The 23,977-nt window shown below is 45.3% G+C and overlaps 1 protein-coding gene across 1 annotated transcript; it reads left to right on the top strand.

Moving 5' to 3' along the window:
- Positions 1 to 440: 440 nt before the first annotated feature.
- Positions 441 to 22,953, top strand: LOC117042487. The gene is made up of 5 exons (XM_033142034.1): positions 441 to 486; positions 5,299 to 5,394; positions 6,728 to 7,396; positions 20,570 to 20,665; positions 22,009 to 22,953. Exons 2-5 carry the CDS (start codon positions 5,326 to 5,328, stop codon positions 22,951 to 22,953), a joined length of 1,779 nt encoding a protein of 592 aa, XP_032997925.1. The 5' UTR covers positions 441 to 486; positions 5,299 to 5,325.
- Positions 22,954 to 23,977: the final 1,024 nt, after the last annotated feature.

Below are 23,977 nucleotides of genomic sequence, written 5' to 3'. Positions count from 1 at the left end.
CCCTTTGCTGGGAAAGGAGAAATAAAAAAAGACCAAGAGAGGCCTGGCCCGAAGGGCACAGCCTCTTTTCTTCGGCCTTGACCCCACCCCCGCCGGCCATTGTCTACCTGGCGCCCAGGTAAGCCCGCTCGGTGCCGCAAACACCCGCCCACTTGTGTGGGAGGGAGGGCGGAAATTGCTGGGGGGGACACCCAAAACTTTTCACCTGTTATGTGTTTTTCTTTTTCATGCTTAAATTCTACCCAAAACACAGCGGGTGTTGTGGTTGGAACCACCATTCTCATCCAACCTTTGCCAGTCCTAAAGTCCTCAAATCGGAAGCTTTTGGAGGGAATTGAGCAACCCACTTCCAGAGAGTAGCTTGGAACACAAGATCGACGTCACAACCAGCTGCTCTTTTAAAAATTCCCGCTTCCGGGATCTCTCTCTCTCTTTTCCCCCACACGGGCGCAGCTGCTTCTGGATCCTCGCGCTGGAAGATCTTAGGTGAGTTCGAGAGAGGGGATTTTAAAGGGGGGGATTCTAAAGCAAAGAGCGCACCTCGCAGAAGAATCCTGATCTCACTTGCAGCTTTCCTTAACCAGGCGTTTTTGGTGTCCCAACTTTTCCTAACTTTTTTGGGCACGCGCGCACCGATTCCCCGGAAAGTTCAACCACGTTGCAAAAGCGGGGCAGGGATTTAAAGCCTCTGCGCCTGGAGAAAAAACACGTGCGCTTGAAAGATCCCGTTGGGGAATGGCTTCCCAGAGGCAGCAGGTTCCTTTAAGCAAAGGCGCGCGCGTTTTGCAAGGGAAAATTGGGCATCGACACAGTCAAGCGACGGCGCAAGGCGCCTCGCTGCTTTCGTTTTAGAAGAAGCCCTGGTCGGAAAAGTAGATCTCACTCTCAGTTTCGGATTCGGGAGCAAAATCCTTGCGTGGAGTTTATTATTATTATTATTATTATTATTATTATTATTATTTTAAATCCCTCTTCCTCACTTTTGCAGCGTGGTTGAAACGGCTGGAGAGGAGCAGGAGTCTAATAAATGTGGGGTTCCCAAACAGTTTAAGGGACAGTTGCCTATTGAAAACAGCGATGGTGATTGTGTGCAGTCAAAATCAATGGGGATTGCAACACACCGCTACGGTTTTCGGAAGCAAGACCCTTTCTCAGTTACGACACCATCCCACTCCATTGATTAGATTTGAAACCCTCACTTTTGCTGCACGGTTAAGATTTTCTGTTTCCAGAAGCGCCGTGCTTGTTCCAAAAGTGGAATCCTAAACTGTGGGTCCGGAGCACGACTCACACAAGTGTTTGCAATTCCCGAACCCCAGCACGGGAGCATCCCAAGGGCAAGGCAAAAATTTAAAAAATGGCTCCACCTTTCCGTGCGATGCTCTGGTTTGCCAAAAGCGGCTTAAGTCATGCTGTCCACATGACCCGGAAGCTGTACTCCGCTCCCTCGGCCAGTAAAGGGAGATGAGCGCCGCAACCCCAGAGTCGTCCACGACTGGACCTCATGGTCAGGGGTCCCTTTACCTTTCTACACCATACATTGAAAGCATATGGATTCCTCCAAAGAATCCTGGGAGCTGTAGTTTACGGTCCGAGGACTGTAGCTCTGAGGGGTAAACTAGGAAGGTAGTAAGCTGCCTCATATTGGGTCAAAGCATTGGTCCATGTAGGCTCAGTGTTGTCTAGAAGGCATTGTCTCCAAAGTTTCGGGCGGGGAGCCTGTAAACGCCATTAGGGATCTGGTTGAGAGCCAGTGTGGTGCAGTGGTTAAGAGTGGTAGACTTGTAATCTGGGGAACCGGGTTCGCGTCTCCGCTCCTCCACATGCAGCTGCTGGGTGACCTTGGGCTAGTCACACTTCTTTGAAGTCTCTCAGCCCCACTCACCTCACAGAGTGTTTGTTGTGGGGAGGAAGGGAAAGGAGAATGTTAGCCGCTTTGAGACTCCTTCGGGTAGTGATAAAGCGGGATATCAAATCCAAACTCTGGTCTGGGACCTTCTGCATGCAAAGCAGATGTTCTATGGCTGAGCTACAGCCCTTCCTCCTGCAGTTCCCAGGATCCTCTGGGGGAAGCCCATGTGCTTTAATTGTCTGGTGTGGGTGTGACCGATGTCTCTCCTCTCCCAAGGAAAGAAGCAACTGGGGTTGGGCATGAATAGAAGTGAACAGGTCACCTATGGCCCTTGAGATGTTTCAGGACTCCCCAACTCCCATCAGCCCCAGCCAATGAACCTGGATGATAAAATGTAAGACAGGCTTTGGGAGGCCCACAGGTTCCCCACATTAAATGGATCTCTCCACTTGGCTGCATTTTGTTACAATGCAGTTCAGGTTTCATCTCAGACTGAAGATTTCCCACGCTCTTCTGATCCATCCATCTTATGGATTTTATGATACTTATAAGGGGTTTTTAATTCTTTATTTACTTGCCCTTCATCTACCATATTTTTCGCTCCATAGGGCACACCGGACCATAGGGCACACTTCGTTTTTAGAGGAGGAAACAAGAAAAAAATATTTTTCTGGTTTTCTTCCTCTAAAAGCCCTGGTTGGGGGAGGGGGTTAGGATCACCTAAAAGTTTTGCTGCTTTTTTTGCAAAGGGAAAAGCCCTGCTTTTTGAGGATCAGCTGAAGTTTTGCAGCTTTTTTTTTTTTTTTTGCAAAGGGGGAAAAGCAAAGAGGAAAAGCCCCGTTTTTATGGGGTTCAACTCACATTCCAATTAATTCTCACAACAACCCTGTGAGGTGGATTAAGCTGCGAGGCAGTCACTGACCCAACAGGTCACCCAGTCATGGCCAAGTGGGGATTTGAACCCTGGTCTCCAAGAAATGCAAGAGTTGGAAGGGACCTCAAAAGGAACTCTGAGGAAAGACTACAAACTTTGTGGCTTTCTGGATGAGAAAAGGGGCAAGGATGGAGAGACAGGATGAGGACAGATGAGGGAAGGAACCTCTCATAGAATTGGTACAGTTGCAAGGGACACCGAGGGTCATCTAGTCCAACCCCCTGCAGTGCAGGAATCCTGCCCACAGCCGTCCTTGGGTGGGTTAAAAGCCAAACCCACTGACCCATTGCTCCACCAGAGACTGGGGCCCAGTTGAGCTTTCCAGTAAAGCTGAATTTTGGGAGATTCCAGGCAGACAAAAGGAAAAACTTATAATTATATCAACTTCATAAAGGGTTCTAAATACTTACTGATTTAAGCTGATTGCTGGAGCTTTTAATACAAGCGTGTGTATAAAACTGAAGGGAACCAGGCAGGCACCTTCTCTGTAGTCTTCAGCGCTTGCTAAAAACATTTTTTGTTCAAACAAGCTTCTCCAGGCATTGCTTTTCCCTTGGTTTTAATTACCTTTTGAAGGTTTTAAATAGTTGTTTCAGGTGCTGGGGAAGAGGGCTGTGGAGGGGAGGTGATGGCCGCCAACTTGGTCCCTGTTGAAAATTGGAAGTTGGGCCTTTGGCCTGATCCCGCCTGGTGGTTCTTGTGTCCCTAAGCTGCTAGTCTTCATGGCTTTCTTCTTTCCACGGAACGCCAATTGCTTGGAATCACAAGAGGAGAGTGTTGCTGTCGCCCTCAGTTTCTGCAACTGGTTGTCCCCCTGGGCTGGAAAAAAATAACGCTACGAGGCGGACTTTGGTCTCGCTGAACAGGGCTCTTTGTTAACGAGCTTTCCTGAGTTGAGCAAATGTTATTACGTCCTGGCATCCAGTCTTAATTCTGTTGAAAAATGCTATCGGGGCAACCGGCAGAAGTGCCCCAGACTCCAAGAATTTCTCTATGGCCACTTCCTGGCTGCCGATGCAGTCCAGAGGGCAGCAATGTGTGACTCCCCTCCGGGGAGGAAAGCACGCACATCCCCTGCGTCCCAAGTAGGAAAGACTAAGCCAAAAGTAGATCTAAAAGCTACTTTATTTTTCCCCCTTTATTTAATTTCATGTCTTACATAATCAAAAAAAAAGTTACATTAAAAGTTGCATTAACAAAACAAACATCGTACATCCAATTTACCTTCAGTTCCCTTTCCCCCCTCCCTCACAGATTACCCCCCCCCCGTTGCTTCTCAACCTACCCATCACAGCATTTATCTCATTCTTCATTCTGACTGCATGCCCTTCAGATATAAACCCCAGTTTGTTTCTTCTTTATCCCGTTTATTTGAGCCTTTACAATTCTGCCAAGAAATCGGCTTTTTCGATATGTAATTTGATGTAATCCTTAAATGGTTTCTAGTTTTTCCCCCTCTCTATTTCACTTATCCCTTTCAATTCCTCATATATATTTTTTAAGAATTTATTGGTTTTCCACATTAAACAACAAATAAGAACATACAATCTACAAAAAATACAAATACAAATATAAAAAACACTACAATAACAAAACAAAGGAGAAGAAAAGAACTTATACATACCTAACAACACACAAACACTGGAACACACCAATTACTTATTGTTTAAATCTTATTTCAAATCTTACTTGGGGACTTCCCCCGTTCTCTCATCTGCGTTCAGTTCAAATTTATTTTAGTAACTTTGTAACTATTTTGACAATCATTCACCATTATCCTTACTCCAAATCAAATAACATCTTAACTTATCTAAATTAACTTATTACTAACCATAATATTTTATATAAAAATTAATACACAGTACTTCTATACTATTTTAACCTAACATTATATAGCTAAAGCCTCTCATATTCACTGATTTTACTTGAAATATCCAATTTTTCATATTTTGATGCCAAATTATAATATGTCAACATTTTTAGTTGCCAATCCTCTTTATTCGGTACTCTTTCTGATTTCTAGTTTTTTGCTATTAGGAGCCTTGCTGAAACTGTAGCATACATAATTATGGTTCTATCTTTCACCTGGATATCTTCCTAAAAGGAATGTCTCTGTATTTTTCTTGAAAGGATACTTAATCATTTTCTTTAGTTCTTTGTATATCATCTCCCAGAACATTTTAATTTCGTTACAATACCACCACATGTGCATATACGTGCCTGAAACTAAAAGCTACTTTATTAAAGGCTATCTACAAAGTCCATTCTCCGTTCCAAAACTCCAACAGGAGAGAGCTAGGCATCTTGCTTCTTACTCCATTGAGAGCCAGAAGCGAAAGCTAAAACATACAATAACATCACATGGTATAAAGAGATAATACAGACTTCCTTTCTCACGCTGAAACTCAGACAGTCATGTGAAATACAACAGACATACTTCTGCTACTAGCCGTAGCATCAGAGGTTAGGCTAAAATCCTAACAAATTCCTCATTTCTTTTTGTTTCCCATAGTGCTGCACTGTTTGTCGGAGGCAACCCATGGAGGATCAAAACCCCAGATTTTCCCACTCCAGGATGTGGCCAGAAATGACCCATGATATCATCCAGGTGCCATTGGACAATAATAAGACTTCTTACTGTGGGGGTGGAGGGCTAGATGGGGACCGGCGCTAATGCCCTGCCTTGAAATACAGTGGTATCTCGCAAGACGAATGCCTCGCGCAACGAAAAACTCGCTAGACTAAAGGGTTTTGCGGTTTTTTAGGTGACTCACAAGACGAATTTTTCTATGGTCGTGCTTCGTAAGACGAAAACGTTTTGCGTTTTTTTTTTTTTTGCACAATGCATTCCTATGGGAAACCACGCTTCGCAAGACGAAATTTTCACAATAGGAAACGACTCGCGGAATGAATTAATTTCATCTTGCGAGGCACCACTGTATCTCTTATTCACTCTTGCAGGTGTTGAGGGATTCCTCTGTAAGTTCCTTGCGTGATGCTATGCAGAGACCCTCAGCGTTTTCTAAAGATTTCTTACCCAGAAAAGTAAGCCCAGTTCAAAGCCCCCTGTTTTCTTCAAGAAAAGACTTGATTTATAAACCAAAAAAGGGATAAACACATATATAAACTATATAAACCAGTATCTCTCTGATTTGTTGTTATCATATAACTCGTTTCCAGTGACATTAGCTCTGACTCCTGCATTGCAGTTCTACAATTCTATGAAAATTGACAAAACAGTAGTAGGCCTTATTGCAGTGCCTGTTATATATGAAATGCATTGAGGAAATTATTCTCCTTGAAGTTGTAGCAAGCAGGCATTCCCACCATAGTTGATGGGAAGAAGATGAAACCTGGCGATTTTCTTGAGACTCAGCCCCTCCCCATTTCCGGCAGAATTTGCTGTTCTTAAAGGCAGAGGGGGCTTTTCCTTTTTATATTTCCCCCCTCACTTCTTCCACATGCCTCTCAAAAAAGCATTTCTATCAGTTCCGGCACCTCTCAGGTATTGTATATTCTGGCATATAAGACTACTTTTTAATCCAGGAAAATCTTCTCAAAAGTCGGGGGGTCGTCTTATACGCCGGGTGGAGAATCTGCGGTCGAGTATATATCAAACTCTATATTTTAACGGGGAAAGTTGGGGGTCGTCTTATACGCCGGAAAATACGGTAGGTACTGTTGCCCTTCTAAGAGAACAAGGGAGATTTTTGTGGAGAGTTCCGGCACCTCTTTTTCTAGAAAAAAAGCACTGTTTTTTATCAGTCTCCTGCAATTTCTCCTCCTCTTCTCCTTTCTTACAAAACTCCCCTTTTCTTTCATTCCTCCTTCCTGGTCCATTCCCTTCTTCCTCTGGTAACCGCTGTCATCTCTTAGCCTCCTCCTTTCTAATCCCCCTTTGATGCTGTTCTATAATATTGCCCTTTCCCCTCACTTTCTAGCTTCCAGCCCAGCCGAAGATGGGGCTTAAGCGCTTTCATCCGGAGGAGGCCCAAGGGGAAGGGGAAGACGTCTACAAAGAGGAGGAGGAGCAACACAACAGCTCAGAAGCTGCGAAGAGCGGCGGTCGGGGCAAAAGACTTGCTGGGTGGTCCCCCGCGTTGGGCCCAGGCCAGATGCCTCCCGCAAAATCAATCAAACTCCTCCCAGGACAAGGCCCCTTTGCGCAAGAGGAAAGCCAACGACAGATTCTGGGGGGCGATGGTGTGGAGAGGGGCAGGGAGACGTCCTTAAGCAGCTGCCTGGCGGAGGCGAAGGTTTACCGCACCAGGGCTGTACAGGAAGAGCCCCTGCCCTTATTGAAGTCCAAATCCGAGGAAGAGGAAGGGGACCAGGCCGAATTTCAGCGCAGTCCACCTCGCCATGAGTCCCAGGTCCCGGCCTTTTCGCAGTTTGCACCCTGGGGCCAGCGAGCTGGAGCGGTGCTGGACTTATCACAGCACAATCGCCGAAGTCGGAGGGCCGCAGGGGCCCTGGACTTATCGCGGCCCAGACCCCAGGACCCAATAGCTGGAGAAGCTCCTGCCTCTCCAGAGTACAGACCCCAGGGCCAGACAAATGGAGATGCTCCTGAGTTACAACAGGCGGCCTGGAATCTGTTTCTGTCCCTTGTAAGGTGCCATATACTATTCAATATGTTAAAGCGTAGCAGATGCCATAGTTAATAAAATGACAGATATAATTTCTCCTACCTTCTTAAACAGAGTGGGCCATACAATTGCTTCCGGGTTAATGGTGAACTTCATATTTGAGGACACCTGTCTCTCTATTCTCCCAATCTTCACTCTAGCAAGAGAATTGTTAGGAAACAGCACCAGATTCACGATATCAAAGTCAGCGGCCACTGCTCCATCCTCATCCAAGAACTGTCCATCAGCTGAAGTATTAGTATAGAAGCGGACTTCTTTCAAGAAAGGATGAAGCTGGAATGACAAAGGAAACTCCAGCACTGAGAGGACATGAACCCATGTTGGTTAAGTCGCCACTAATTTTTTGCATCCTTATCTTCTTTCAATGAGGCGCATCTCTCATCTGGACTCATAGTGACTGTGATAGATTATTAGGCCCCCTCATTCTGCTTCTGCATTTTAGGGGTGACCAAAATCAGCATTATCACATGTAGGAGAGGTTGAATAAGATGTCAGGGGGGAAATATGGGTAGAATGATCAAGATGGCTTTATTAAGGGCAAAACACTAAGTTCTAATAAGGATAAAGTCATCTTTGTGTTCCAGAATCCTCTTTCCCCTATAATAACCAGTCTGTACAAAGAAGAACTTTTGTCCCAAACCTTCATTTATTAATAATTTTCTGTGTTGTATTTTAATATGTGTCTCCTGCAAACAAATGTCTACTTTTTTTTGTCAAAATGTGCGCTACTTTATTCCTTTTCAATTTAATATTTAATCACTTTACATTCCATTTAAGAATTCTGAGATCCATTTTCAATTAAGTCTTGTTTACCCCTCTGCTTCCCTCCCCCCTACTGTTTGTTCTCCTCTTCCTCTTTTAAAAAAAATTAATAAGCATACTTATTAAGCAAATTAATAAGCATACTAGGACTAGACATTAACATTTTAGACTATCATTTAGCAGCAGTACATTTACAAGCTTTTGCAACCTCACAACAAATGGAGGGAATCTCCAACCTTCCTTACAATATTTGACTTTCAGGGTAACCAATACCACTGGTTATTATAGAGGAAAGAGGATAGGGGTAGGGGGGAGAGGAGGGCTCGTGTGCACGTCCAAAGACTGCAGACCTGGGGACGTAGCTTCCATGCCGGGGGTAGGGGAGGAGTGAGGAGATGAGGGCTGGGTTAGGGTTAGGGTTAGGGCAGTGATGGCGAAACCCACTTATTTATTGCAAAGTGCCAACACGGCAATTTAACCTGTATATCTCATTTTTTTCCTGTGTGTTTCACGTTTCTTCTTTACGACTGTTGTTGTAATAAATAATCCTTCATAAAAGTTATTGCATTTCATTCTTCATTAAATTATCTTTCCTTTTTTTTTAAAGAATTTTATTGGTTTTCCACATAATAAAAGACAGTACAACAATACAACAAAACAAATACAACAACACATACAACAATCAAAACAGAATAAAAACAAATATAAACCACCACTAAAACACCAATATTTCTTTTTCTTACTTAGAAAAAAAAAATTTCTTGTTCGAATCTAACCGGGTGACTTCCCCCGTTTTCTCTCCTTTGGTTCCAATTCTAATTTACTTTAATAACTTCTCATAAATTATCTTTCCATTGATATATAATTCTATAGTATAACTCAGTGCTTTTTTCCTTTAATAAAATGTTTAGGGGTACTCTCATTTTGACTCAGGAAAATCACGACCGGGGGGGAGGGATAAATACAGTTCAAATTGGGGGGAAATAAATACAGTGGTACCTCAGTTTTCGAACAGCTTGGTTCTCGAACTATTTGGAACTTGAACACTTCAAACCCGGAAATGAGTGTTCTGGTTTTGGAACTTTTTTTGGTAGCCAAACGTGCTCTGTTCTGAGTATAACTTCCGTTTTGAGTGCCACACTTCTGTTTTTCTAGTGAGGGAAGGCAGGCCAGGCAGCAAGCGAACATGCACCTGCCGCCCTCCAGCGCTGGGTCCCTCTACCGCTGCCACAACAGCAACCACCCCCTCCTTCAGCTCTGGCAGACCCGTCACTGATCGAAGGAAGGCTGGGCCAGGGTGGCAAGCAAGCAGGCAAGGGATGGTGCGCAAACACACCCCTCACAGCCTGCTCCACTTCTGAGAGATCCCCGCCTCCACTCCTGCTTGCAGGCAAGTAGGAGTGGGATCAGGCAGCTCAGCTGAGGAGCGCCTGGCTGCCTTCAGGTGGTGCAGGGGCTCTCTCAGGTGCAGCTTCCGGGCTGCCTCCACCTTCCCGAAACCCAGCAACTATTCAGCCTGGCTGCCTTCATGGGGTTGCAGGGGATCTGATGCAGAGGTGGGGGCCAGTGTGGTGTAGTGGTTAAGAGCGGCAGACTCGTAATCTGGGGAACCGGGTTCGCGTCTCCGCTCCTCCTCCACATGCAGCTGCTGGGTGACCTTGGGCTAGTCACACTTCTTTGAAGTGTCTCAGCCCCACTCAACTCACAGAGTGTTTGTTGTGGGGGAGGAAGGGAAAGGAGAATGTTAGTCGCTTTGAGACTCCTTCGGGTAGTGATAAAGCAGGATATCAAATCCAAACTCCTCCTCCTCCTCCTCCTCCTAACTTCTCCCTTGAGGGGAGTGCAGCCACGAACCCCTCAATGGAAAGTGTGATGGAACCTGCACCTCCCCCCAGCTGAGCAGCCCCAGTTCCAGTTCCTGTTCCCGTGCAAGCAGCAATGCTGCCTAGCGAAGCTGCCCGATCCTACCCCTACTTGCCTGCAAGCAGGAGTGGAGGTGAGGAAGTGGAACAGGCTGGGGGGCGGGGGGGGGCAGTGATATCTCTTCCCTGCTCGCTTGCTGCATCGGCCCAGCCTTCCCTCACTCAGCACTGGGCCACAGGGCTGCATTAAAAAAAATAAAATGGAAACTTTCCAGAAAACCAAAAGGCCAAGAATCTTGAAACTCATGAAAAAGCAGCAACACAACAAATTGAGAAAAAGCAAACTGACTGCAAATGAATCAAAATCACAAGAAAACATAAAACAACACTGAATCTGGCTGGCAGTAAGAATCTTTTGCAAAAATGGAATGGACATACCTGCCATGCCCATAGCCTTTGAGGTTCCAACCTGCCTCCTCCTCTTCCACCTCCCACAACTGAAATCCGCCTTGATCTGGATGAATATGCTGCATTTAAGGCCTGAGCCACAGCTTGGATACTCAAGTAATTGATGTAGCTGTCTTGCGACTGGATTCTTTCCACCTCTTCCTGGGGTAGCAACTTCAGATTCTTCTTCTCCCTGCATTTTGTTAAACCCCTCAGGGACGAGGCGTGCTTTGAATATGAACAATCAAATACATTTACCATGCAGCTTGGACTAGTTGGTGACATTGGCTCATAGTTGTCCTTTCTCGTCCTTTTTCTAGTCTTCATTACAAAGGACAAAGAGCCATGCACATACGGGAAGCAGTCAGTATCACATAATGAGAATTTGTTCTGAAGACCTGTGGTTATCCAGACTTTTCCCCCGCTTTGTACCCTTTGAAATAAGGATTCTACTTCTATGATTATGAAAAGTCCATATTGAGAGTCTGCAGTATAAACAAATACATTGACTTCTCTCCAGATGGCAGGTGGTTCGTGGGGTATCCAGAGCCAAGTTTTATGTACAACTCTTTCTGTGAAGGCAATACAAATACCTTTCTCCATTGTCACTGTCTGGAGCAAAGAGGCCGACCCACGTCCACCTGAAATGCAGGAGGAGTTGGACCATCCCCTGGTATTGAGTTTCTTGTTTTGGAGTCATCCAGTAGACAAAAGGGAACTGGGCTTTATCATTAAGAACAAAGCCGTAACTGAGCTGGTGAGGAAAAGAAACGAGGCTGGTGGTTTGTTTTTCAGGACTAAGAATGGATACTTCTATGTGAAAGAGGAGGGCAAAATTAATTGGAGCAAACCTCACAGATTTGTTTTTTTTTTTTTAAAGATTTTTTTCATATTATTATTGAAGCAGTTTTTATGCTGCTTAACTGCAACAGTCTCTAAAGAGTTTTCAAAGATGCAATACACAAAAATCAAGAAGGTAAAACTTTCAAATCAAACTTCCATTAAAATGCCAGCTGAAAGAATAAAACAAAGCAAAACTCTTCATTAGGCCCCAGAAAGTCAGTAGCGAGTGGTCTGCCAATCCTCAACTGGAAAGGAGTTTGATAACATTGGGTCCATAACACTGAACACATGGCTCCTGTTGGATACAAACTATGCATCTGAGCCAATGGGAACCACTATCAGTGATAGGGCCCCTTAAGCACACTTTACATCAGTGTAGTTACATGCTGACCATAGAGTGCATTGCAGTAATTGAGCCTTGAGGTCACCAATGCATGGATCACCATGTGTCCACACTGCATCAAACACAGAAGAGGACCCTCAGTCAGTCAACCAGCTACAAATCCCCCTGACAGTTACCTCATCCAGCCCAAACGTCTCTGCAAGGATATCATGGGGGATGTTTTCAAAAGTCTTACTGAAATCAAGATACACTACAGTACGTCCACAGAATTCCCAGCTTGTAACTCTATCAAAAACATCCTTTACCTACAGAACGTAACTTTAAAACAACCAGAATCACATTCGCTTAGTTGCACAACTCTTATACTAGTCCCAGTATATGGGATAATAACGTGGATTACAAATATATTGCATTCTGAACTAAAAACAGAGCTCCATCTCTTCTCCACTGAAGCCCCTATTCAGCCTCAGGCGGTTTGCTAGAGAGAAAACACATCCATTCTCTTCAGCAGCTAACAACAAAGAGCACCCTGCCCAATAGGGATGCCTCCCAGGTTAGCATATACTGTACACCTTGTGATACAACCAATGGAAATTTCCAGCCATGCTTCACAGTATACGATACAGAAACATTATGCATTTCCCATTTCAATGCACATTAAACAATTGTACTTACCATGCAAAAGGTTCCAGGCTCAATTTATTTCTCTATGGCTCTTCACCTCATGAAAGACAATGTTTCAAAGCAGTGTACAATGTAAAGTAAGCAATAAAATCAGTTACATTATCCTAGGTTTTCCCTACTGTCTGACTAGGTGGCATATGTTGCCTGGTGTGTTGGACCTGAACCCAGTTCTTACCTGTGGGATCTTGTAGATGCCCAACATGCTTGCAATGTGTGTGGAGATGTCAGATTCGCCCGCTTCGAGAACAGCCAACAGCTTTTTCTGTCTTCCACCACAGCTGTAGTTTGGAATATTGATTTCCCCACCAGAAAACAGGTCTATCAGGGCATCGGAAGTCATTCCTCCCTGAAAACAGGTATCATACATGCTGATGCCGAGGGTGATGTTTGGTAGGAGCCTGGGGTTATCATTGACATCCTGAACAGCAAGGGCAAATGAAAGAATGTGTGAACTCCTCACAATCTCCCATCTGCAAAAATAGTGTGTCCAACTGTTACCTTCAATCCAGTTAGAAAAGACTGAATTGCAAAACTAACCAGGAGACTCAGGAACCCAGACAAGAATGGGGGGAAATTTTAATTTACTTAGAAGACCATTGTAACCAAATCAGAACTTTAGCTGGACTCTAAGAATCACTTGTAAAGTGATGAAGATTGTGGATAATTTGGAAAATGAAAATTGTGGAGAACATATGCATATGTAGATTTAAATTCTGTTACAAGGACCCATGTAAGGGATGGGAGTGAGTCAGAAGAGTCAGAGATTCTCATGAAATGATTATATAAATTGTTTGACTATAAATTTCCAATCAAATCAAATCAAATATTTCACACAAAAATAGACTACCAGAAAACAGGGGTAACACAGGCACACCAAGGGAACCAGAGAGTAGCTAGGAAGCAGAAATGAATCCCATTAATGCATTAGTACTTACAGCTCAATTCTGTTGAAGGGGTTGCTGGAAAAGGTAAAGTATTGCTGCTTTTGAAAGAATCTTGGAGATATGATTCCACCAATGAGGTGGTCTGCTGGCTGGTAAAAATTCACAGGAGAATTTACATCACCGATGAAAATCGCTGGGCACTTTACCCTCTGCTGCAACCCATAGTTTGTGAGAGACATCACCAGAAAGAGTGTTATCATTCTGGGTCTCTTGTCGAAGGGGGACTGAGGGGAAGGGCCAAAAATTCAGTGGACAAGCATCTTTTTTTGCACCCAGAAGGTGTGAAGTGCAAGCCTGTCTGAGGATGTCCTGTTCCTGGAAAGCTGCTGCCAGTGAGAAGATAGTACAGATCTCAAAGGCAGCTTCCTATGTTCTGATTAAGCTTTGCACAAACTTAGCTCCCTGCTTCACCTGACCTATATCTTAGCCCCAAGGACTCTGTGGCACACAAGATATTTTATACAGCAAACCCTTCAGGCACAGTGGAAGAAATAAACCTCCAGCTGCCTTTAATTATGATGTTTATGTTATTGTTCCCAAACGCAATATTTGAGGGTGGGGTGTGAGGATCCCTTGAACTCTGTAAATAGGAATAGATCGCTGTGGTTCAGATACAGTAATTGTAAAGGGAAGAGAGGTTTCCTCTGGAACTTCAGAAGAGCAGGTGCAGAGCTGGAGAAAAACATGTTTACTGAATAGACTGACATGGATCAAGGAGGCAGAAAGATGAGTTTGAATGATCTTTATTGACATCTTAAGAGCCCTGGAGCCAATCAGGCCAAAGGCCCCTCCAGTCCAGCATCCTGTAATCACAATGGCCAAGGAGTTGCCCCAAAGAGAAGCCCACAAGCTGAAGATGAGTGCAGCAGAACCTTCCCTACATGTGATTTCCAAAACCCATCACACAGGGGCCTCCCACCATCAGCAGATGAGGGAGAACATATCCTTGAAGGCAATAGCCTTTCCCCCCTCCATAAATTTGTCTAGACATCTGTTACTACACAATTGTAAACAGACCTACTCAGTGGATTACTAAATATCTCAATAAAGACCTAGGTAAAGTACATTCCAGCAACCCAATCTTGAATTCAAGGTTGTGCCCTTCCAATTGTGATGTGCCTGGTATAATGACAATTTGAGCAAGCCCAATGATAGCTATGGAAGCCATGAAGTCCCAAGTGGGCCCAGTGGCAAACTCTGAATCACTGTGTTCCTCCAAAGCCATGCCAGAGACCACCTCTGCCAGCTCAATCATGTTGGTTGCCCTTTTGTGAACCATGGGCTTGGGGGGTTCGAAGGGACCCAAAGGGTCATTTAATCCAACCCCCAAATCCTATTCCTTTCTACCACCCTTTCCCCACATTCCAAGCTGCAGTCGCCACGTGTGACAAATAGTCTCCTGCGCAGGGTAAAATTTGCACTTCCTGATTTTTCTGATGGCGTATCCAAGCAAAAAGGTTTAAAACGAGCATTAGGGGAAAGTGTGCATTGAATGCATAGAGTCACAAAAAGAACACGCAAAAGTATAATATAGGGGCCTCCTGTATAGCACTGTTCATGGGACGCGGGTGGCGCTGTGGGTTAAACCACAGAGCCTAGCGCTTGCTGATCAGGAGGTCGGCGGTTCGAATCCCTGCAACGGGGGTGAGCTCCCGTTGCTCGGTCCCAGCTCCTGCCCACCTAGCAGTTCGAAAGCAAGTACAAGTAGATAAATACCGGTACATACCGCTCCAGCAGGAAGGTAAACGGCGTTTCCGTGCGCTGCTCTGGTTCGCCAGAAGCGGCTTTGTCATGCTGGCCACATGACCCAGAAGCTGTACGCCGGCTCCCTTGGCCAGTTACGCGAGATGAGCGCCGCAACCCCAGAGTCGGACACGACTGGACCTGATGGTCAGGGGTCCCTTGACCTTTACACCTCTGTTCACCTCATCCTAAAAGGTTTATCATTAAGATGGTGGGAACGATGTCCCTCTGGAATTCCAGAAATGGCTGGACTCCAACCCCCATCAGCCCCCCAGCCTCCCATGACCAAGGGATAGGGACAAAGAGAGCTGGGGAGGGCTAAAGATTCCCCTTTGCTGAGAAGGAGAAAGAAAAAAAGACCAAGAGAGGCCTGGCCGAAGGGCACAGCCTCTTTTCTTCGGCCTTGACCCCACCCCCGGCCGGCCATTGTCCTACCTGGCGCCCAGGTAAGCCCCGCTCGGTGCCGCAAACCCCGCCCACCTGTGTGGAAGGGAGGGCGGAAATTGCTGGGGGGGGGACACCCAAAACTTTTCACCTGTTATGTTTTTCTTTTTCATGCTTAAATTCCTACCCAAAAGAACAGCCGGCGTTGGTTGGAACCACCATTCTCATCAACCTTTGCCGGTGCTAAAGGAACCCGCTTCCTCAAATCGGAAGCTTTTGGAGGGAAATTGAGCAACCCGCTTCCAGAGAGTAAGCTTGGGAACACAAGATCGACGTCACAACCAGCTGCTCTTTTAAAAATTCCCGCTTCCGGGATCTCTCTCTCTCTTTTCCCTCCCACGGGCGCAGCTGCTTCTGGATCCTCGCGCTGGAAGATCTTAGGTGAGTTCAGGGGAGAGGGGATTTTAAAGGGGGGGATTCTAAAGCAAAGAGCGCACCTCGCAGAAGAATCCTGATCTCACTTGCAGGTTTCCTTAACCAGGCGTTTTTGGTGTCCCAACTTTTCCTAACTTTTTTGGGCACGCGCGCACCGATTCCCCGGAAAGTTCAACCACGTTGCGAAAGCGAGGCACAGATTTAAAGCCTCTGCGCCTGGAGAAAAACACGTGCGCTTGAAAGATCCCGTTGGGGAATGGCTTCCCAGAGGCAGCAGGTTCCTTTTTAAGCAAAGGCGCGCGCGTTTTGCAAGAGAAAATTGGGCATCGACACAGTCAAGCGACGGCGCAAGGCGCCTCGCTGCTTTCGTTTTAGAAGAAGTTTTAGTCGGAAAAGTAGCTCTCACTCTCAGTTTCGGATTCGGGAGTAAAATCCTTGGGTGGATTTTTTTTTTTTTTTTAAATCCCTCTTCCTCACTTTTGCAGCGTGGTTGAAACGACTGGAGAGGAGCAGGAGTCTAATAAATGTGGGGTCCAAAGTGGATCCTCACAAAACAGTTGGCAATTTTCTCAACTTGGCTTAGGGGGAGTGCCCCCCCCCCGGATTGGGAACCAGATTCCCAAACAGTTTAAGGGACAGTTGCCTATTGAAAACAGCGATGGTGATTGTGTGCAGTCAAAATCAAAGGGGATTGCAACACACCGCTACGGTTTGCGGGAACAAGACCCTTTCTCAGTTACGACACCATCCCACTCCATTGATTAGGTTTGAAACCCTCACTTTTGCTGCACGGTTAAGATTTTCGGTTTCCAGAAGCGCCGTGCTTATTCCAAAAGTGGAACCCTAAACTCTGGGTCCGGAGCACGACTCACACAAGTGTTTGCAATTCCCGAACCCCAGCACGGGAGCATCCCAAGGCCAAGGCAAAAATAAAAAAAATGGCTGCACCTTTCCGTGAGCTGCTCTGGTTTGCCAGAAGCGGCTTAGCCATGCTGGCCACATGACCCAGAAGCTGTACGCTGGCTCCCTCGGCCAGTAAAGGGAGATGAGCGCCGCAACCCCAGAGTCGTCCACGACTGGACCTCATGGTCAGGGGTCCCTTTACCTTTCTACACCATACATTGAAAGCATATGGATTCCTCCAAAGAATCCTGGGAGCTGTAGATTACGGTCCGAGGACTGTAGCTCTGAGGGGTAAACTAGGAAGGTAGTAAGCTGCCTCATATTGGGTCAAAGCATTGGTCCATGTAGGCTCAGTGTTGTCTAGAAGGCATTGTCTCCCAAAGTTTCAGGCAGGGAGCCTGTAAAGGCCATTAGGGATCTGGTTGAGAGCCAGTGTGGTGTAGTGGTTAAGAGTGGTAGACTTGTAATCTGGGGAACCGGGTTCGCGTCTCCACTCCTCCACATGCAGCTGCTGGGTGACCTTGGGCTAGTCATGCTTCTCTGAAGTCTCTCAGCCCCACTCACCTCACAGAGTGTTTGTTGTGGGGGAGGAAGGGAAAGGAGAATGTTAGCTGCCTTGAGACTCCTTCGGGTAGTGATAAAGCGGGATATCAAATCCAAACTCTGGTCTGGGACCTTCTGCATGCAAAGCAGATGTTCTATGGCTGAGCTACAGCCCTTCCTCCTGCAGTTCCCAGGATCCTTTGGGGGAAGCCCATGTGCTTTAATTGTCTGGTGTGGGTGTGACCTATCTCACCTCTCCCAAGGAAAGAAGCAACTGGGGTTGGGCATGAATAGAAGTGAACAGGTCACCTATGGCCCTTGAGATGTTTCAGGACTCCCCAACTCCCATTGGCCCCAGCCAGTGAACCTGGATGATAAAATGTAAGACAGGCTTTGGGAGGCCCACAGGTTCCCCACATTAAATGGATCTCTCCACTTGGCTGCATTTTGTTACAATGCAGTTCAGGTTTCATCTCAGACTGAAGATTTCCCACGCTCTTTTGATCCATCCATCTTATGGATTTTGTGATACTTATAAGGGGTTTTTAATTCTTTATTTACTTGCCCTTCATCTACCATGTTTTTCGCTCCATAGGGCACACCAGACCATAGGGCACACCTCGTTTTTAGAGGAGGAAACAAGAAAAAAAATATTTTTCTGGTTTTCCTCCTCTAAAAGCCCTGGTTTTTTTTTGGGGGGGGGTTAGGATCAGCTAAAAGTCTTGCTGCTTTTTTTGCAAAGGGAGAAAAGCAAAGAGGAAAAGCCCCGTTTTTATGGGGTTCAACTCACATTCCAATTAATTCTCACAACAACCCTGTGAGGTGGATTAAGCTGCGAGGCAGTCACTGACCCAACAGGTCACCCAGTCATGGCCAAGTGGGGATTTGAACCCTGGTCTCCCAAGAATTGGAAGGGACCTCAAAAGGAACTCTGAGGAAAGACTACAACCTTTGTGGCTTTTTAGATGAGAAAAGGGGCAAAGATGGAGAGACAGGATGAGGACAGATGAGGGAAGGAACCTCTCATAGAATTGGTACAGTTGCAAGGGACACCGAGGCTCATCTAGTCCAACCCCCTGCAGTGCAGGAATCCTGCCCACAGCCGTCCTTGGGTGGATTAAAAGCCAAACCCACTGACCCATTGCTCCACCTGAGACTGGGGCCCAGTTGAGCTTTCCAGTGAAGCTGAATTTTGGGAGATTCCAGGCAGACAAAAGGAAAAACTTATAATTATATCAACTTCATAAAGGGTTCTAGATACTTACTGATTTAAGCTGATTGCCGGAGCTTTTAATACAAGCATGTGTATAAAACTGAAGGGAACCAGGCAGGCACCTTCTCTGTAGTCTTCAGCGCTTGCTAAAAACATTTTTTGTTCAAACAAGCTTCTCCAGGCATTGTTTTTCCCTTGGTTTTATTTACCTTTTGAAGGTTTTAAATAGTTGTTTCAGGTGCTGGGGAAGAGGGCTGTGGAGGGGAGGTGATGGCCGCCAACTTGGTCCCTGTTGAAAATTGGAAGTTGGGCCTTTGGCCTGATCCCGCCTGGTGGTTCTTGTGTCCCTAAGCTGCTAGTCTTCGTGGCTTTCTTCTGTTCAGAGGCAGCCTTGCCATGGAAGGCCAATTGCTTGGAATCACAAGAGGAGAGGGTTGCTGTCGCCCTCAGTTCCTGCAACTGGTTGTCCCCCTGGGCTGGAAAAAATAACGCTACGAGGCGGACTTTGGTCTCGCTGAACAGGGCTCTTTGTTAACGAGCTTTCCTGAGTTGAGCAAATGTTATTACGTCCTGGCATCCAGTCTTAATTCTTGCGTCTTGCAGTAGGAAAGAATAAGCCAAAAGTAGATCTAAAAGCTACTTTATTTCCCCCCCCCTTTATTTAATTTTATGTCTTACATAATCAAAAAAAAAAAAAGTTACATTAAAAGTTGCATTAACAAAACAAACATCGTACATCCAATTTACCTTCAGTTCCCTTTCCCCCCTCCCTCACAGATTACCCCCCCATTGCTTCTCAACCTACCCATTACAGCATTTATCTCATTCTTCATTCTGACTGCATGCCCTTATATCTGGTTTGTTTCTTCTTTATCCCATTTATTTGAGCCTTTACAATTCTGCCAAGAGATTGGCTTTTTCGATATGTAATTTGATGTAATCCTTAAATGGTTTCTAGTTTCCCCCCCCTCTCTATTTCACTTATCCCTTTCAATTCCTCATATATATTTTTAAAGAATTTATTGGTTTTCCACATTAAACAACAAATAAGAACATACAATCTACAAAAAATACAAATACAAATATAAAAAACACTCCAATAACAAAACAAAGGAGAAGAAAAGAACTTATACATACCTAACAACACACAAACACTGGAACACACCAATTAATTATTGTTTAAATCTTATTTCAAATCTTACTTGGGGACTTCCCCCGTTCTCTCATCTGCGTTCAGTTCAAATTTACTTTAGTAACTTTGTAACTATTTTGACAATCGTTCACCATTATCCTTAATCCAAATCAAATAACATCTTAACTTATCTAAATTAACTTATTACTAACCATAATATTTTATATAAAAATTAATACACAGTACTTCTTCTATACTATTTTAACCTAACATTATATAGCTAAAGACTCTTATATTCACTGATTTTACTTCAAATACCCAATTTTTCATATTTTGATGCCAAATTATAATATGTCAACATTTTTAGTTGCCAATCCTCTTTATTTGGTACTCTTTCTGATTTCCAGTTTTTTGCTATTAGGAGCCTTGCTGAAACTGTAGCATACATAATTATGGTTCTATCTTTCACCTGGATATCTTCCTAAAAGGAATGTCTCTGTATTTTTCTTGAAAGGATACTTAATCATTTTCTTTAGTTCTTTGTATATCATCTCCCAGAACATTTTAATTTCATTACATTCCCACCACATATGCATATATGTGCCTGAAACTAAAAGCTACTTTATTAAAGGCTATCTGCAAAGTCCATTCTCCGTTCCAAAACTCCAACAGGACAGAGCTAGGCATCTTGCTTCTTACTCCATTGAGAACCAGAAGCGAAAGCTAAAACATACAATAACATCACATGGTATAAAGAGATAATACAGACTTCCTTTCTCACGCTGAAACTCAGACAGTCATGTGAAATACAACAGACATACTTCTGCTACTAGCCGTAGCATCAGAGGTTAGGCTAAAATCCTAACAAATTCCTCATTTCTTTTTGTTTCCCATAGTGCTGCACTGTTTGTTGGAGGCAACCCATGGAGGATCAAAACCCCAGATTTTCCCACTCCAGGATGTGGCCAGAAATGACCCATGATATCATCCAGGTGCCATTGGACAATAAGACTTCTTACTGTGGGGGTGGAGGGCTAGATGGGGACCGGCGCTAATGCCCTGCCTTGAAATACAGTGGTATCTCGCAAGACGAATGCCTCGCGCAACGAAAAACTCGCTAGACGAAAGGGTTTTGCGGTTTTTTAGGTGACTCACAAGACAAATTTTTCTATGGTCGTGCTTCGTAAGACGAAAACGTTTTGCGTTTTTTCCCCCCACAATGCATTCCTATGGGAAACCGCGCTTCGCAAGACGAAATTTTCACAATAGGAAACGACTCGCGGAATGAATTAATTTCATCTTGCGAGGCACCACTGTATCTCTTATTCACTCTTGCAGGTGTTGAGGGATTCCTCTGTGAGTTCCTTGCGTGATGCTATGCAGAGACCCTCAGCGTTTTCTAAAGATTTCTAACCCAGAAAAGTAAGCCCAGTTCAAAGCCCCCTGTTTTCTTCAAGAAAAGACTTGATTTATAAACCAAAAAAGGGATAAACACACATATAAACTATATAAACCAGTATCTTTCTGATTTGTTGTTATCATATAACTCGTTTCCAGTGCCATTAGCTCTGACTCCTGCATTGCAGTTCTACAATTCTATGAAAATTGACAAAACAGTAGTAGGCCTTATTGCAGTGCCTGTTATATATGAAATGCATTGAGGAAATTATTCTCCTTGAAGTTGTAGCAAGCAGGCATTCCCACCATAGTTGATGGGAAGAAGATGAAACCTGGCGATTTTCTTGAGACTCAGCCCCTCCCCATTTTCGGCAGAATTTGCTGTTCTTAAAGGCAGAGGAGGCCTTTCCTTTTTATATTTCCCCCCTCACTTCCTCCACATGCCTCTCAAAAAAGCATTTCTATCAGGGCTTCGGAACTCAGTTCCGGCACCTCTCAGGTACTGTATATTCTGGCGTATAAGACTACTTTTTAATCCAGGAAAATCTTCTCAAAAGTCGGGGGGTCGTCTTATACGCCGGGTGGAGAATCTGCGGTCGAGTATATTTCAAACTCTATATTTTAACGGGAAAAGTTGGGGGTCGTCTTATACGCCGGAAAATACGGTAGGTACTGTTGCCCTTCTAAGAGAACGAGGGAGATTTTTGTGGAGAGTTCCGGCACCTCTTTTTTCTAGAAAAAAAGCACTGTTTTTTTATCAGTCTCCTGCAATTTCTCCTCCTCTTCTCCTTTCTTACAAAACTCCCCTTTTCTTTCATTCCTCCTTCCTGGTCCGTTCCCTTCTTCCTCTGGTAACCGCTGACGTCTCTTAGCCTCCTCCTTTCTAATCCCCCTTTGATGCTGTTCTATAATATTGCCCTTTCCCCTCACTTTCTAGCTTCCAGCCCAGCCGAAGATGGGGCTTAAGCGGTTTCATCCGGAGGAGGCCCAAGGGGAAGCCGAAGACGTCTACAAAGAGGAGGAGGAGCAACACAACAGCTCAGAAGCTGCGAAGAGCGGCGGTCGGGGCAAAAGACTTGATGGATGGTCCCCCGCTTTGGGCCCAGGCCAGATGCCTCCCGCAAAATCATTCAAACTCCTCCCAGGACAAGGCCCCTTTGCGCAAGAGGAAAGCCAACGACAGATTCTGGGGGGCGATGGTGTGGAGAGGGGCAGGGAGACGTCCTTAAGCAGCTGCCTGGCGGAGGCGAAGGTTTACCGCACCAGGCCTGTACAGGAAGAGCCCCTGCCCTTATTGCACTCCAAATCCGAGGAAGAGGAAGGGGACCAGGCCGAATTTCAGCGCAGTCCACCTCGCCATGAGTCCCAGGTCCCGGACTTTTCGCAGTTTGCACCCTGGGGCCAGCGAGCTGGAGCGGTGCTGGACTTATCACAGCACAATCGCCGAAGTCGGAGGGCCGCAGGGGCCCTGGACTTAACACAACGCAGATTGGGGGGCCAAGTGGCCCTGGGCCCATTGCAGTGCCAATCCGAGGGCCAGATAAGTGACGTGGCCCTGGACTTATCGCGGCCCAGATCCCAGGACCCAATAGCTGGAGAAGCTCCTGCCTCTCCAGAGTACAGACCCCGGGGCCAACTACTCGGAGGTCCTCTTGACTTATCAAGGCCCAGACCCCAGGGCCAGATAAATGGAGACGCTCCTGAGTTACAACAGGCGGCCTGGAATCTGTGTCTGTCCTTTGTAAGGTGCCATATACAAAGGTGGTGGTATGTGCCGCTGCCACTACTGCTTCTGTTGCAACTGCTACATTATCATCGCCGGTGTTGTGTATTGATTCAGTGGCTTTTATATCTGTGTTACTGTTCTCTGTATTCGCGTTAGGGAAAAGTAACTGCCTTCCTGTTCCAGAAGGAACAGCTACTATTGGGTCATTTAAGCTGCTGCATTTGGATCCTCGGTGTTATTGGTTTCCGTCAAAAGGCAGCGTTGTGATTGCTTGAAATTGTTCCCTCCAAAATGTATCCCTTTCGAGCAAGTTCCCCGTCCCTATAAATGTAGCTTCCCTCTCCTCAGTCAGTCAGTCTTGTTTTGCCTGAATAAAGAATTGTTACATGAAGAGACTGCCTCTTGCTTACTATGTCAGAGAGCTGAAATCACTTACCAAAATCACTAACCCCACGTTACAACAGCCGTGTTTAAGATGTCATCTGGATCTGATACTACCAGGCAGTCATGATGTAGCAACATGATTTTCTGCCTTCGTATTTTTTTTGGGGGGGGGCGTGTTGCATTGTTGAAGCCCAAGTTTTAAAATTTAAGAGGAAGAATGGTGGGTTACTATATATATATATATATATATATATATATATATATATATATATATATATTATTTGTACCCCGCCCATCTGGCTGGATTTCCCCAGCCACTCTGGGCGGCTTCCAACAGAAATCAAATACAAAAATATCAAACATTAAAAACTTCCCTAAAAAGGGCTGCCTTCAGGTTTTTTCTGAATGTCAGGTAGTTGTTTATTTCCTTGGCCTGTGATGGGAGGGCGTTCCACAGGGCGGGCGCCACTACCGAGAAGGCCCTCTGCCTGGTTCCCTGTAGTTTTGCTTCTCGCAGTGAGGGAACCTTTTATCAACCTCACCTGCCTAAGCTAACCTCTAGTAACCCAAACTCTTTCAATGGGGGGGGGGGATATATATATATTCCTCTGAAGAAGTCTAGTAATCGGTACGAAGGTCAAGGAATAGTTTAACTTAAATTGCCTGCAATCAAGATCTAGAATCTTAGAGTTGGAAGAGACCACAAGGGCCATCCAGTCCAACCCCCTGCCAAGCAGGAAACACCATCAAAGCATTCCTGACAGATGGCTGTCAAGCCTCCGCTTAAAGGCCTCCA

This window comes from Lacerta agilis, chromosome 2 (assembly GCF_009819535.1).
Source record: "Lacerta agilis isolate rLacAgi1 chromosome 2, rLacAgi1.pri, whole genome shotgun sequence".
NCBI classification, from domain to species: Eukaryota; Metazoa; Chordata; class Lepidosauria; order Squamata; family Lacertidae; genus Lacerta; species Lacerta agilis.
Note: the sequence above shows the minus strand (reverse complement) of the source record. Positions and strands in the feature narration are given on the sequence as shown.

Coding starts and splice junctions, on each gene's coding strand:
- LOC117042487 (XM_033142034.1), top strand. CDS start 5,326: ATGGAGGATCAAAACCCCAGATTTTCCCACTCCAGGATGTGGCCAGAA. Junction 7,397..20,569: donor GGAATCTGTTTCTGTCCCTT/GTAAGGTGCCAT, acceptor TGTTTCCCATAG/TGCTGCACTGTTTGTTGGAG. Junction 20,666..22,008: donor TGACCCATGATATCATCCAG/GTGCCATTGGAC, acceptor CTCACTTTCTAG/CTTCCAGCCCAGCCGAAGAT.